Source organism: Lepus europaeus, chromosome 13 (assembly GCF_033115175.1).
Source record: "Lepus europaeus isolate LE1 chromosome 13, mLepTim1.pri, whole genome shotgun sequence".
In the NCBI taxonomy this organism is placed as follows: Eukaryota; Metazoa; Chordata; class Mammalia; order Lagomorpha; family Leporidae; genus Lepus; species Lepus europaeus.
The window spans coordinates 69,589,560-69,604,209 of record NC_084839.1 but is presented as its reverse complement, the minus strand read 5'-3'; the positions used below and the strand labels follow the sequence as shown (position 1 = coordinate 69,604,209).

The 14,650-nt window shown below is 58.7% G+C and overlaps 1 protein-coding gene across 2 annotated transcripts; it reads left to right on the top strand.

The window, feature by feature from the left end:
- Positions 1 to 3,459: 3,459 nt before the first annotated feature.
- On the top strand, positions 3,460 to 13,454 carry BOLA3 (bolA family member 3). Of its 2 annotated transcripts, none has more exons than XM_062208714.1 (4): positions 3,460 to 3,559; positions 6,013 to 6,133; positions 8,206 to 8,294; positions 13,269 to 13,454. In XM_062208714.1, the coding sequence occupies exons 1-4, from the start codon at positions 3,506 to 3,508 to the stop codon at positions 13,332 to 13,334; spliced, it is 330 nt and encodes a 109-aa protein (XP_062064698.1). In that variant the 5' UTR covers positions 3,460 to 3,505; the 3' UTR covers positions 13,335 to 13,454. The 2 variants fall into 2 exon arrangements, with proteins under 2 accessions (XP_062064698.1, XP_062064697.1); XM_062208713.1 differs by lacking the exon at positions 13,269 to 13,454 and adding an exon at positions 13,103 to 13,239.
- The last annotated feature ends 1,196 nt before the right edge of the window (positions 13,455 to 14,650 follow it).

The following is a 14,650-nucleotide window of genomic DNA, read 5'->3' as shown; positions in this document are numbered from 1 at the left end:
TTGCCGCTTGGGGGTGCCCAAAATTATCAAAACAGATAATTGGCTGGCATACACTTCGGCCTGTTTTGCTACATTCTTAAAAGAACTCAGCATAAAGCACGTTACAGGTGTGCCCTACAATCCCCAAGGGCAGGCAATAATTGAACACTCACCTGTACTTAAAAACCTTAATAAAGGGGGAATAGGAGAATATACGGTAGCTAATCGCGCTGCATTGGCTATAGCTCTATATACTATAAGTTTTTTGAATAGGAAAAAGTGTGGCAAAACTCCTGAGTTCATGGTGTCTAGTGGCGTACTTGCAGTATTGTTTGAAGAATTTTGTCTTAAGGAAAAGACGTTGCACGTGACTTGTACTGCAGCAAATCAGCAGAGTGATCTGAGATATATCGAAGGTATTTTGAAAGTTACATTCAAGGCTAACACCTAAGCTTTGTGTAATGTAAATAAGATTGTTTTTGTATCAGTTTTTTCCTTTGTAAGTGGTATTAACATTGTTACTTGAGGTCTTGCTGAAGACAACTTTTGTTGTCCTGAGGACTTGAATTTCAAATTTCCTTACACTTTTCATACAAGAATCATATCTGTAGTGGTCCGACGGGCTATGCTTGTCATGTATCGCTCTGACCCTCAGCAACAGATATGGCTTGGCATGATGGAGCGGTAGCCAAAGACGGGTAATCACTGGCGAGTGCCCCTAGCAACTTAAGAAGCAAGTGGAGCGTCGCTGGGAACCTAAGACGGGCACAACTACGCGCCATAAATAACAAAAAAGGGAGCTGTGGGTAACCGCAGGCTGGTCACCTGTGAGAACCTCATCTACATAGTTTGCAGCAATCAGTCGACCACAAGGCCTACGAAAACAACCAGGTGCAACGGATGAAACAGAATGGACTGCATAAACTAGGAAGAACCAGGTGAAACAGATGACCTGAGGCTATACGCGCCCTTTCATCTGACTGGACGATATCAGCATAAAGGGACACTGGGATCTGGGCGGGCCGGCACGGCCGCCGCCGTGGTCCCTATTTTCTCCTCTCCCCGCTTTCCTTCTGCCCCCACAAGTAAAAGTTCCTTGAGAAGCGATGAACAGTGCCCGTGTCGTGACTGTTGGGCCCTTGCTGGCGAGGGTCCGACACGGTTGGAGAGGTAGGTAGGGTTAACTCATGTCAGAGGGCTTGGGGCTCTGCCTGTAGGGGAGGGGGGTCTGGAGGCCTTGAGGTGGGACGTGCTTGCACTGCAGATGGCTCTGAGCGGAGTGGGAGCAGAAGGCAACGCGAGGACTGTGGGGCCGAGCGACTGCGCTTCACAGCAACAGGGCGTGTGGGCAGTTGTCAGTACGGGAGGAGGAAGCTTGGGAGAAGCCAAAGTGCAGGTGTTAGCAGAGCGGGGATCCTGCACGTACAAACCTGCGCGTTTAACGCGGGCCGCTCAGTTTACAAACGAGGAACCCAATGAAACCGGCATTAGCATTTGTTTCCAGCACTGCCAGCTTCCAGTTGTACGAGCGAAGTCGAGCGTTTCTCTCCTCTTAGCTTGCCTTTCCTTGGCATCCGCTTCATTAAAGCAACTCTGGCCACCTGTGGCAAAGATGGTCTGCAGCGGTTCCGGGACCAGCTGCACCAGTATTGTCAGCTCGGCGACCCAACTGACAAAGATCACTATTCTCTAGTTTAAGACCCTGGGTCAACTCATTGGTTAGACTGGGATCACATGACCAATCCTAAACCAACGCCTGATTGGTCAGACCTGGGTCATGTGTCCACTCCTACAGTCAGCGGCGTGGGTCTGCTTCATGGGACCCATGTGGTCTGAACAGCAGAGGAGTGGCTCGCCACTACATCCCTAGAAAAAATATTTGGGGCAATTTTAATTCTGTAGTTGACATCAGACAATGTAAAAGTTCACAAATTACTCCAAATCACACTGGCCACTATTTAAGACTTATTTATTTGAAAGTCAGTTACACAGAGAACGAGAAGCAGAGAGGTCTTCCATCCACTGGTTCACTCTTCAATTGGCCACAACAGCTGGAATAGCACCAATCTGAAGCCAGGAGCTTCTTTGGGTCTTCCACGTGAGTGCAGGGGCCCAAGGGCTTGGGTCATCTTCCACTGCTTTCCCAGGCCGCAGCAGAGAGCTGGATCGGAGGTGGAGCAGCCAAGACTCGAACCGGTATCCTTATGGGATGCCGGTGCCACAGGCGGCAGCTTTACCTACTACGCCACAGCGCTGGCGTCTGTTCTGGCTTTCCGATTTCTTGGGTTACTGTTCATAGCCTCTCTTGTGTTTTCTGATTCCTTAAAAGTTGTGGTCAGTGGGGCTGGCGCTGTGGCATAGCAGGTAAAGCTGCTGCCTGCAGTGCTGGTATCCTTCATGGGCGCCGGCCATTGCAGCCATTTGGGGAGTGAACCAGAGGATAGGAGACCTCTCTCACTCTCAACCTCTGCCTCTCTAACTTTGCCTTTCAAAATATTTTAAAGTCAGAACAAAGGGGTCATTCAAGTCACACTGGAGTGAATGAGCATATTTTTAGTCACTTTTTTTTTTTTTTTTGAAAAGCAGAGGTAGAGAGGAAGAGGGAGGGAGGCAGAGATAGAGGTCTTCTATCTGCTGATTTCACTCCCCAGATGGCCACAATGACCAGGGCTGGGCCAGGCTGAAGCCAGGAGTTTCTTCCAGATCTCCCACAATGGGGAAAGGGTCAAAGCACTTAGGCCATCTCTGCTGCTTTCCCAGGCACACTATCAGGGAGCTAGATCAGAAGTGGAGCAGCTGGGACACAAACTGGTGCCCATACAGCTTAATTCACTGCATCACAGCACCAGTCCCAAAAATCTTCATGTAGATTAAGACCATACTGAATCTTGACAAGCCACTTCAGGAGCCAGGAGCTTCATCCCAGTCTCCCACGTGGGTGGCAGGGGGCCCATCCCTCAACTTAGGCCTCCGAGTCGCATCCTGTGTCACCTTAAAGTCACTCCCTACCTAGCCCTCTGTCCGTTTCATTGTCGAAGTCAAAGCTGCAGGAGTGACCTCATGCCTTCCCCATCGTCGTCCTCCGGATCCAGTCACTCCATGCTGCTACCTCCCAAGTGTCCCAACCCACTCCTCCGTTCTCACCCGGACCATGCAGCCGTCTCTGAACTTCTCTTGTCTCCGCTGTCAGACCCTGCATTCTCTCCTTGCAGGACCAGGCCGAGCCTTCTGATTCGCAAACCGGAAAGTGCCTCCCCTCCCTAACCCGTCCTCCCCAAGCCCCTCTGGTGGGAAGCCGGGCTGCCGGGGCAGAGGCGTGGGAACGAGGGTCTCCCCGGGAGGGCAGGGTGCGGAGGCCGCAGGTGCACAGCCTCCGGGGTGCAGTTATCCCCGGTCCTGGACCAGCGGGCCCGCGGCCTCCGGGCAGCAGGGGGCGACCTCGCTCGCGGCCGCCGCTCGCGGCCCCCGGCTCTGCGCCTGCCGGGCGACCTCGGCGACCTCGGGCCGCGGGTGGCGTCGGCCGGGCATGGCGGCGTGGGGCCCGGCCGCAGCAACGGGTCTGCTCCGCGGGATCCGCGGGGTGAGCGCAGGCGGGACGGGCGGCTCCTCCCGGGCGGGAGCTGCGGAGGGGCCGCGGGGCCGGCCGATGTCGGGGTTCAGGAGCCGGCTTCGGAGTGCACGGCGCCGGGCCGGAGTTCCCCGCTTGCTGTCTCATGCACTCACTCATTCGTTCAACTCATTCGTTCACTCTTGGCTACGGGCGTTCGGACAGCCGGGGCGATCGGGGCGGGGGGGCGCTCCGGGGCTGGGCGGAGGTCGGGGGCAGGGGCACAGACGCGACACAAGTCAAATACGGCGGGCACAGGGGCGCCCGAAGACCTAGGAGTCGTGGTTCGGAGTCGAGGCGTGGGTGCCGGGGCTGCGCAGGGGTCCGGTCCTCGGGAACGCCGGCGGGCTCTGACCTTGACCGCTCAGCAGAGGGCGCGCTCCTCGACCCCCCTGACCCCTTGCTGCAGTCCTTTTCCTTCGCTGGTCTGGAACCTGCGTCCCCCGCGGGGTAGGGGCGCTCTGCCGTGCTGGCGACTTTGGTCACCTGCGGCTTTTGTCAGGCGGTTCTTGGGTTAGGGGGCGATGCCGTCGATGCGAGAGGAAGGCGTGGCTTCCCCTGAGGAGTCTGCCCTAGAAGGTGTCAGTTCTGCCTGCCATCTGGCCACCTTCTACTTTTTTTTTCAGTTTTTTGCTGCTGTTGTTAATGTATCTAAGAGAGCGATCCCCCACCTGCTGACTCGCCCTTGCTCCAGCCAGAATGACAGTAATGGCCACTCTGGGCCTGGTCGGGACTCAGAGCTGGGAACTCGGCCCAGGCCTGCCACGTGGGTGGCAGGAACCCATTACTTGCGCGGTCACTGCCACCTCCCAGGGTCTGCCGTAGCAGGAAGCTGGAGTCGGGAGCCAGGGCCAGGAATCGACCCCAGGACACGGGCGTCTTAACTGCTGGGCCAAACATCTGCCCTGGTTCCTGTCTTCCTTTGCCCTCTGATCCCAGCGTAGCCCTACCCCTGCCCCCCCACTCCCACCTCACCCCAGCAGTCCCCCTGGGCTCACGATGGCGAGTTTCTGTCCGTGTTTGTAGCTCACAGAAAACCTGACTCCGGCCTTCCCCCTGGCCTGCCGTCGGCTGCCTGCCAAGCTTCCCCCGAGTGCTCCGTTCGTCTGCCGTCGCCGAGTGCTGGGGGCCGCTGGAACAGTCAGCCTGGCTTCCCCTTTCAGCCTGGGTGCGGAGAAGGCCAGCGTACCGCTGGTTTTAAAGAAGGAGCTCTGAGACGCTGTCACATGGCACTGCAAGGGTGGGCGGCCCTGGGGTCAGCGGCCGACCACGTGTGGTCAGGGGTCGGCATCCCGCACCGCTTCCCTCTGTCCCATCTGGCTTCCCAAGGCACTGTGTTCCTTTTTTTCGGCCGGGGCTGGGCCAATCTGAACCCAGGAGCCAGGAGCTTCTTCCAGGTCTCCCACGTGGGTGCAGGGGCCCAAGGACTTGGACCATCTTCTGCTTTCCCAGGCCATAGCAGAGAGCCAGATTGGAAGTGGAGCAGCTGGGGCTAGAACCGGGATGCTGGCACTGCAGGTGGCAGCTTTACCTGCTACACCATGGCTCCGGCCCCGGCACTGTGTTCTGTCACTTCGTTTGCTACCAAGAGCCTGGGCCACGTCACCTGAGATCACCTCACGTGTCCTTTTTTTCTTAAAGACTTGTTATTCACTTAAAGTAGAGCGACAGGGAGAGACAGAATGAGATCTGCCATCTGCTGGTTCACTCCCTAAATGGCCGGGGCTGGGCCAGGCTGAAGCCAGGAGCCGCGAGCTCCATCTGGGTTCTGTGACCTCACCTGTCACGGCCCCTGCTGGTCTCACTTTTTAGTTATGTGTGCAACCCAGCCGTGTGGCTGCCGGCCCAGCTTCCTGCGCCTTGACTCCCGAGGGTTGGCACCTGTTCTGTCAGCAGTACTGATGCCCCACGGTAGGCGGGGGTGGGAGAGAGGTGGGCTTGCCAGTGGTGAAGGGGCCGGAGGTGTACCCTGTTCAGGTGGCTTAGTAGAACTCCGCGTCTCCCGGCTGGGGAGGACCAGTGCATGGGGCAGGGGCACGGCTGGGCCGTGTGCGGCCTGTTCCTTAAGGCTGGGTGGGATTTGGCCTCCGGGAGCGCCTGGCGGGACAGACTGAGGACAGGCTGCCCGGCCACCATCCTGGCCCTGCAGCCTCCTGGTGGGTCCAGCTCTGGGCCACTCCTCGGCGCCTCAGTTTCCTCCCCTGGAGCATAGGGCCTCGCATAGCTTCGTCATGTAGAGTCGGGTATCCATTGTGTTTGTCAGGGGCCTCACTGCTTCTAGACTCGAGGGCAGATGCTTCCCGGGAGCTGCCATCCCTCTTCCACTCCACAGTCCAGTCTGCGTCCCTGCTTGCCTGGCACCACCCAGCACCGTGGCCGTGGCCCGGCCTCGCTGAGCCGTGACCCTCCCCTCTGTTCTCTGGCAGCTTCCGCTTCGCTGTGCCCGTCGCACGTTTGCTTCGCAGACTGAGGGGGAGCTCAGGGTGACCCAGATTCTGAGAGAGAAGTTCCCTCGAGCCACAGCTATCAAAGTCACCGACATCTCCGGTAAGGCTCCTCTCCTGCTCCCCGCCCGGGTCCTGCCCTGGGTTGCGGCAGAGGGCGAGGAGTGGGGGGGGGGCTGGTTGCCCGCGTCTCCCACGGCGGGCTTCTCTCGGGCACAGGGCACCGGGCACCCAGCCCTCCCTCTGATGGAAAGGAGGTTTCAATGGGTCAGCTGGGAAGGCTCCCACCCAGCTCAGTCACGCCAGGGTTCAGGTGCACAGTCACTCACTTGACTGGGAGGTGGGCCCTCCCCCGACTCCCCCATACCCTCCTGATGGCCTGGGATGTCAGCGCTACACTGTCGTTGTCCCCACGAGGAGCCAGACCCAGAGAGGCCAGCGGAGCTGCCCATCCCGTCCCGGGAGGAAGCAATAGACTGCGAGCGGGGACTTGGGACAGGCTCTGTGCTGGGCCCTGCCTGTCTCATGTGGTGCTGACAGCTCAAGCTGGCTGTGTCCGGGTGCTGTACCCACAGGCGGGGGGGGAGATAGGCCCTTTATCCAGACGCTCATGCGTGGCCCAGCCCAGCCAGGGGCAGCTGATAGGTGTGGGCCTGAACCACTCCCAGCTCCGCAGCAGACACCCGTGGGCCACTCAGCATTGCCATAAGCACCCAGCGACTCCGCTGAGAGCATAGCATTGACGGAGACGCGGGAGAACACGGAGGAAGTAGACTCTATCCTGGACACAGATCCACCCTCAGGAGAGGGCTCTGCAGGGGCCCCTGGGCAGGACTGAACTTGGACCCTCAGTCTGGCTCTGCCTGGCTCTGCTGGGGTGCAGAAGGGAACTGGAGGCCTGGGCGCTAGAGCCCTCTGAGCAACCCAAAGCACATTTCCTGCCCGTGTAGGTTCAGGCTGAAGCAGCATGTTTAGCCCCAGGCGTCATTGCCAGCGCCCACCACTGGGAGGCAGCGTGTGGGGTTCCCCAGGAGCTCTGCCTTGAGGGCTTAGCTCTAAAGCTCCGGCCTGGCGAGGCCCAGGGTTAAATGCTGGATGCTGCACCGTGGACAGGGGGCGCCAGAGAGCACCCAGCCCGGTCTCAGCCTCCCTGGGTCCCAGGCTTCCTTGTTCCTTGCTTTCCTTCCCTGTGGCTGTGCTTAGCCTCAGACTGGAGAGCAGTTTAGCCTGTTGATGAGCGCAGGGCTGGGCCTCGGGAAGCTGGAACGCCGGAGCTCGGTGCCCTCCCTCTTCCTAGGGCAGGGCACACGCTCAGCCGTCCTTATCCAGGGCCCCACGTCTGGATTCAACCAGCCCGGGCCCCGAAACAAGCCTGTAAAATCAGTGTCTGTGCTGCATGTGTGCAGGCTTTGTTGTCTTGTCATTACTCCCTAAATAAGACTCCTCTTTATGTAGCACTTACGGAGTACCAGGCGTTCTAAGTAAGCTAGAGGCGAGTCTTTAAAGTATCTTTATCATCCATTTGAGGGGCAGAGACAGACAGAAGGGGAGCTCCTGTTCCCTGATTCACTTCTCAGACGCCTGCAGTGGGTAGGGCAGGGCTGGGGCTGAAGCCGGGAGCCAGGCATTCAGTCCAAGTCTCCCATGTGGGTGGGCGGCAGGGACCCAATTACTCGAGCCCTGGTGGGAAGCTGGAGTCGGGAGGCGGAGCCAGGAATTGAACCCAGGGTCTCTGATACGGGATGCCAATGTCTTAACTGCTACCTGCTCCGAAAGTTGACGGCAGGTGTGCAGGAGGCTGTGCGTGGGTTATTTGCAGATGTTAGGCGGTTTATCCAAGGGGTTTAAACATCCTTGGATCGTGGTATCCTTGATGGTGGAGGGGCGGCGGGTGGTCCTGGAACCAGTCTCCCATGGACACCAAGCGCTGAGCGAACTGTGCGTCCCCCAGGTTTCCCTTGCTTTGCGCGGCATCTTTCCCGCCCGCAGGCAATAGCCGTGGTCAGCGCCGCTGCCCGGAGAAGGGCCGAGCACGTTCTGGCCCGCGGCGGCCTCCTGGGAGGAACGGAAGCTGTGCTCCTCTCCTAACCCTCTCAGCAGCTTTCCTTTCCACGGTCCGCTGCCTTGGAGGGTGGCGGCTGGAACGGATATGCCTGTGACGTGTGTTTGTTTTAGGGGGCTGTGGGGCCATGTACGAGATCAAAATCGAGTCGGAAGACTTCAAGGAGAAGAGAACTGTCCAGCAGCACCAGATGGTTAATCAGGTCAGTGGGGGTCACCGTGCCCCTGGGCCCAGGGCCCGCTGAGCAGGGACAGCAACGCGACATCATGCTCATGCCACCCGGACCCAAGACCTGAGCCACGTACAGCCCAGGTCAGGACCAGACTGGGCAAACAGGAGTTGTGTTGCAAATCGAAAACAAGCCCCGCAGTGGGTGTCTCGCATTCCCTGTGTGTGCCATCACTGTCACACGTGGAAGAGTATTTGCAGACATAGGCAGTGCCAAAAGATGCCCTTGCGTAGACTGGAGGAGGTTTCGGGGGAGGGCTGCTTGGCCGATGGGTAGACGATCCATGCAGTGACTGAACGTGGTACCAGCTGCCCCAAACCCAGGGCGGAACAACTGCGGCCTGCGACATCCCCTTTAACCGGACCGGGGCCCAGTTTATACTGTCTCCTCCTCCTTGCTTATTTTAGTCAGAACCTGTACCGCTTTGACTCCTGGGCCTGTGTCTAGCCAGGGCCCTGCTGCACGCCCCTGCACGTTGTGAACTGGCGTGGTCCCTGCAAAGCTCTGCTCTGGCTGTCAGGGTCTCTGCCGTGGCCCCGGCACTTGGGTGTCCCCAGCTGCTGTTCAGGACCCCCCCCCCTTCTCTGCATGCCTTGCGCCTGGCCGCTGCCCGATGACCCCTCTGCACCTGCACCTTTGCCCAGCTCCAGGCTCCTGCACCAGCCCAGATGCTGCCTTGCCCACTCCCCCCGCCCCTGCCAGGGCACCCTCCACTCTGACTCCCTCTTTTGGCTGCTGGTGTCCCGGACACTTCAGCCCCGGCCCCATGTCCCTTGTGACCTGTTAGCCCTTTGTGGACTGGATTTCTCACGGGTCCTCACCCTTCACCTTGGATGTGGCACCCGCAGTTGGTGGTTTGAAGGGTGAGGCTGGGCTGGGACAGCAGCCCCACGGGATCTCAGACCTGGCCCAGACAGTCCCTAGCCCATGGGACTTTGGGTTTGTCCTCAAAGTGACACGGGCCACCTGGTGCAGCTCAGATCCCGAGGTGCAGCCCTTGGCCTGAAGCCACAGCTCCAGGAGGTTAAGGGCGCAGGTTCTAGAGCCCAGCGGCCGTGTTCCCATTCCGGCCTCTGCTGCTTTCTGGCTGCGTGACCTTAACCTGTACCCATTTTCCTAATTTGTAACCCGCTTGACCCAAAGGGTTCTAAGAATTAGTGATAAAGAGCAAGGGGCCCCCGAGAACAGCGTCGGATGCGCAGTTAACCCCACACAATGTGGGAAGCCATTGCCAGCCTCATGCTGCAGTCCCACGGGATGGGAGTAGGGTGGGGACTGTCGCCTGCACTGTCCTGGGAGTGGGTGAGTAGGAACAGGTGCCCTGGTAGGTGCATGGACACCCAGGGGCCTGAGCCAGGGTCACACTTCCCTCCTTGATCTTGCCTGGTCCCCCTTGTGCCGTAGAATCAGGCCCTGAAAACCCCTCAGGCTGGAGTCCCTCTTGATTCCCTAGGGAGGGGCGCCTCCTGCTGGCTGGAGGAGAGGGCGCCTGGGACCTGCCAGCCTGTGACCGGGGGCTCAGCCTCTGCCTCGCTTCACGGTTCACTGGCCTTGTCCTTGGCAGTACTCGCTGAACAGCTGCTTAGGGTCCAGCCCCCGGGGAGGCACCAGCGCGTGTAGACGAGGGGGTAGCATGAGGGCCAAGTTCCCCTGGTGGGATCCGAGCCTCACTTTCCTCCCTGGCAGAGACGTCTCGCCAGCTCCTGGCACGGCAGGGGCAGGAAGGCGCCTGGTGAACGGCTGTTACCTCTCCCTCCTCCCTCCCCCCTCCCCCCGGCCCCTTTCCATCTGCTGCCTGATCGCTCTCCCCTACAGACACCTCTGCCCTGCCTTTCCCCTGCTCAGAGCTTGTCCTTAGGGCCCCTGGTTGCCACCGAGTCCGGCCCACCCTTCCTAGCCTGGTGCTTACCGTCCCCTGTGTGCGCCTGACTCAAGGCCAGTCCTTCCACACCTTGCTCACCGGGCTGGTGCATAGTCCCCCGCTGGCTGGCTCCAGGGTTCAAGGACCAGGCTGGCTGGCAGTGTGCCAGCACCCATCACTGCAGGCCTCTGTGCCCCGGACACTGCTGTGAGCACGGCCACGCTCTAAAATAAGTTTATCCAAGCTCCATCCTTTTTTTTTTTTTTTTTATGAATCATTGTTTTCTTAAAGATTTATTTATTTGAAAGGCAGAGTTAGAGACAGAGGTCTTCCATCTGCTGGTTCGCTCGCCAAATGTTGGCGATGGCCAGAGCTAGGCCAATCTGAGCCTGGAGCTTCTTCCCACGTGGGTGCAGGAGCCCAAGCACTTGGTCCATCTTCCACTGTTACATTAGAAGGGAGCTGGATCGAAAGTGGAGCAGTTGGGTCTCAAACTGGCACCCACATGGGATGCTGGCACTGTAGGCGGCAGCTTTACCTGCTACGCCACAGCACCGGCCCCACCAAGCCACATCTTCTCACCCATGGGGCTTTGGCCAATTCCCTTCCCTCACCAAGGCCTCGGTTTCCTCAGCTATAAAGCGGCCTGGGTGATGTCTCGGGTCCTGTGTAACTAGGAGATGCTGTGACGTGTGCATGGTGAGCCGGGAGAACGCGCTGGGAAGGGGCCGAGGCATAGAAGGGTCCCCCGTCGAGGGCCTACACCTGAGGGTGTGACCGGGCCCTCGCCCAGCAGGGAGGCTGGCCGTGGCCCAGGCACAGAGGCGGGGACAGCCTCTGGGGGAGCACTGTGCCCCCGGCAGGAGGCAGAGAGCAGGTGACCCCGGGCTACGTGCTCCTTGGGTGGTGATGACACGCTGACATCTCGCTCACGAGGGTGGAGTTGGGGGTGCCATGCAGACCAGGTGGGGCAGCCCCTGGCACCAGGACCAGTCAGGAGCTCAGTGGAAGCCGGTGTGGCCCACCTCGGCGTACCCGTGTCCAGGTCTCAGTTCTGTTACTTGCGTGCTGACTTTGGACGAGATACTCTTTTTATAAAATGAGAATAGGCATGGACTGTCTCTAAGGATCCTTCCTTCTGCCTCTGTACACCTGACCACATGATTTGGCTTCTGGTTGTGACAGTTCAAGGCACAGGGAGTGAACGGGCCGTGAGTGCGCTCATCCGGTTTCTGGCGTAACTAGATTCGAGGTCTTCAACAAGTTCACTGGCTTGCGCTCATTCTCTGCGTCTCTCTCTGCCTTCAGCTCCTGTGCGCTGGCTTCATTTCCTCCTACAAGAGGTAGACGGGCTTTCTCTCCTTATGGGCACATGGTCCCAGCCACCTCCAGCTGACGATTCCAGCACAGCGACCTGAGAGACTGGGACGGCTCCACTCTGAGAACCCCTAGGGGTGGTTCTGATTGGCCCGTCTGTGGTCACGTGCCGCCCCGGGTCCCCCGTGAGCTCGGCGTCACTCCCTCAGCGTCAGGCCTATCTGTTGTTGTGGCAGCCAGGAGGAGGAACACGAGTCTGCCCCAGTCCCGGCCGTTGGATTTGGGTTTAGCCTGGAAGGACTCTGCCTCCTGCTCTGCACAGAGTATGCGCCTGCTGTCTGCACCCCCTCTGCGTGGCACTGCAGGAGCTAAGCGTCCCTTTGTGATGGCCCTTTCACCTTGGGCCTGGCACTGTCGCAATCTCAGGTCTCGCAAATACTTTGTATTTCCTGCTCACAACTGAAATGTGGGAAATCTGTGTTCGTTGGTGTGGTTGAAACAGCCCAAAAGCTCATCATTCAGAGACAGGCTGGAAAGTTTTAATAATATAATGGGGGGGGGGGCGGTGCCATGGCGCACTAGGTTAATCCCCTGCCTGTGGCACCGACATCCCTTATGGGTGCCGGTTCTAGTCCTGGTTGCCCCTCTTCCAGGCCAGCTCTCTGCTGTGGCCCGGGAAGGCAGTGGAGGATGGCCCAAGTGCTTGGGCCCTGCACCCGCATGGGAGACCAGGAGGAAGCACCTGGCTCCTGGCTTCGGATCAGCGCAGCTCCAGCCATTGCGGCCATGTGGGGAGTGAACCAGTGGATGGAAGACCTTTCTCTCTCTCTCCCTCTCACTGCCTGTAACTCTACCCCTCAAATAAATAGAATCTTAAATAATACAATGGAATACAGTGCCAGAAACTAGTGAGGCCACCCTGTGTGCCCTCGTGGGAAGGTCTCCGAGGTCGATGGTTGGTAGGGTGGCTGTGTATGCATATTAGCTTGGATATGTGTGTTTATATTGCTGCAGAGGTAAACAGGAAACTCACAATGGTTGTCTATTGGGGATCGGCGTGGAAACAGGGGACATGGAGGGGAGGTGTGGGGAGACTTCGCTGTATGCCTTTTTATACCTTTTCAGTTTAAGATTTATTTATTTGAAGAAGTTACATAGAAGAGAGGCAGAGAAAGAGAGGTCTTCTATCTGCTGGTTCGTTCCCCAATTGATCCGAAGCCAGGAGCTTCCTCCTGGTCTCCCATGTGGGTTCAGGGGCCCAAGCACTTGGGCCATCTGCTGCTGCTTTCCTAGGCCATAGCAGAGAGCTGGATCAGAAGTGGAGCAGCTGGGACTTGTACCGGCACCCATATGAGATGCTGGCACTGTAGGCGGTGGCTTTATCCACTATGCCACAGTGCTGGCCCCACCTCTTCAGTTTGGAAAAATAGTTATTTATTTGAAAGGCAGAGTTAGAGAGGAAGAGACATTCCATCCATCAGTTCACTCCCCAAATGGCCATAACAGCGAGGGCTGAGCCAGGCTGAAGCCAGGAGTTTCTTCCAGGTCTCCCATGTGGGTGCAGGGGCCCAGGTACTCAGGTCATCTTCCACTGCTTCCCCAGGCACATCAACAGGGAAGCTGGATCAGAAGTGGAGCTGATGCCCATATGGGATGCCAGCATCAACAATGAAAGGGAAGATGGCTTCCACACAGCGAGTGTGGGCTGCTATAAAGCGATGTGAGAGTACGCAGGCAGTGACGGTCCTGACGCCCTCTTGTCTCTGCAGGCGCTCAAAGAAGAAATCAAGGAGATGCACGGCTTGCGGATATTCACCTCGGTCCCCAGACGCTGACCCCGCCGGCCACCGCTGCCTAAACAAGGAGTTGATCTGTTTTGCTCAGACTTTCCGGATGATCATTATAGGAGATGTGCTCCCTATGTAGATGTCAATTAAAGGCCACAGACGTCGGAAGCTCCTGAGGGGTCCTCGGTGACGTGGCAGGTGCTCCGATGGAGGAGCTGCCTCCTTCTGCCCAGGCGGTCTCGTGCTTCACAGTTGTGTGCTGTTGCTGCGGGGACAGTAGGGAGAGCCCGCCTCTTGTCCCATTTCTCCCGCTCCCCCCCCCCGCCCAAGAAAGGAAAGGTCCCCTTTGCTGTCGCTGTGGTCGCTCGCTCCTGTCCCGTGCAGACTCCCTGGACCCTCTATTTCTCTGCATAGACCGAGGACTTGGGGCTGCCTGGCTCCCCCACCCTCTGTCCTGCTGGGGGGCAGCACCCGCTTCCCACGATGGGAGCTGCAGAGGCTTTCCCAGCCTTGTCGCGGCCGACGAGATGGTTCTGCCCTGGACTTGGAGAAGAGGGGGTGGGGTGTCCGCGTGGGCAGCTGGGGCCTCGCCGGCTGGTGGCGTGGGTGGCAGCAGGCTCAGTGTTTGCCGGAGGGTGGGCGTGGTTTGGGCTCCTGAGTCCTGGGGCCTGAGTCCTCCCTGTTCCCAGGAGAAACCCGTCATGATGGCCTGCTCACAGCCTGCCTCCTGCAGCCGAGCGCCCTGACGGGTTTGCCAGCTTCCGGCTGCGTGGCTCCTGCCTGTCGGGTGGCGGGAGGTGGGCCGCCCACTCCCGTGGTCCCAGTCACTCCTGAGTGAGGGTCTGCAGCCAGAGCAGCTCTGGGCCGATTTGGGGGCAGCAAGAGTGGCAGATGTTCCATGCACGTGTTGTGCCCGTGTTGTGGTCCGTGAATATTCTGTCTACACAGTAGAGTTTGGAGGGGTTGGTATCCCGTATGGGCAGACTGCCTCTTTGTGGGAGTAGAGCTGCTCTCCATCAGAGCTGAGAAGACGGGGCAAAACCCAGAGAGCCGCGCCATGCCCACACCCCACCCCCTCCCCCGTCCCCCCAGGACAGCCCTGCTGTTGATTTATTGGAGAGCGTGCGTTCCCATCCACTGGCTCACTCCCCAGATTCCCACAACAGGAAGGGGTGGGAGAGGCTGAAGCTGGGAGCCGGGAACTCCATCCGGGTCTCCCACATGGATGGTGGGCGGGGACCCAAGGACTTGAGCCATCATTGCTGATTCCCAGGGTGTGCATTAGCAGGAAGCTGGAGCCAGGAGCCAGGCCTCCTGACTTGGAACACAAACATCAAAAAATGGCATCTTGGCCGGCACCGTGG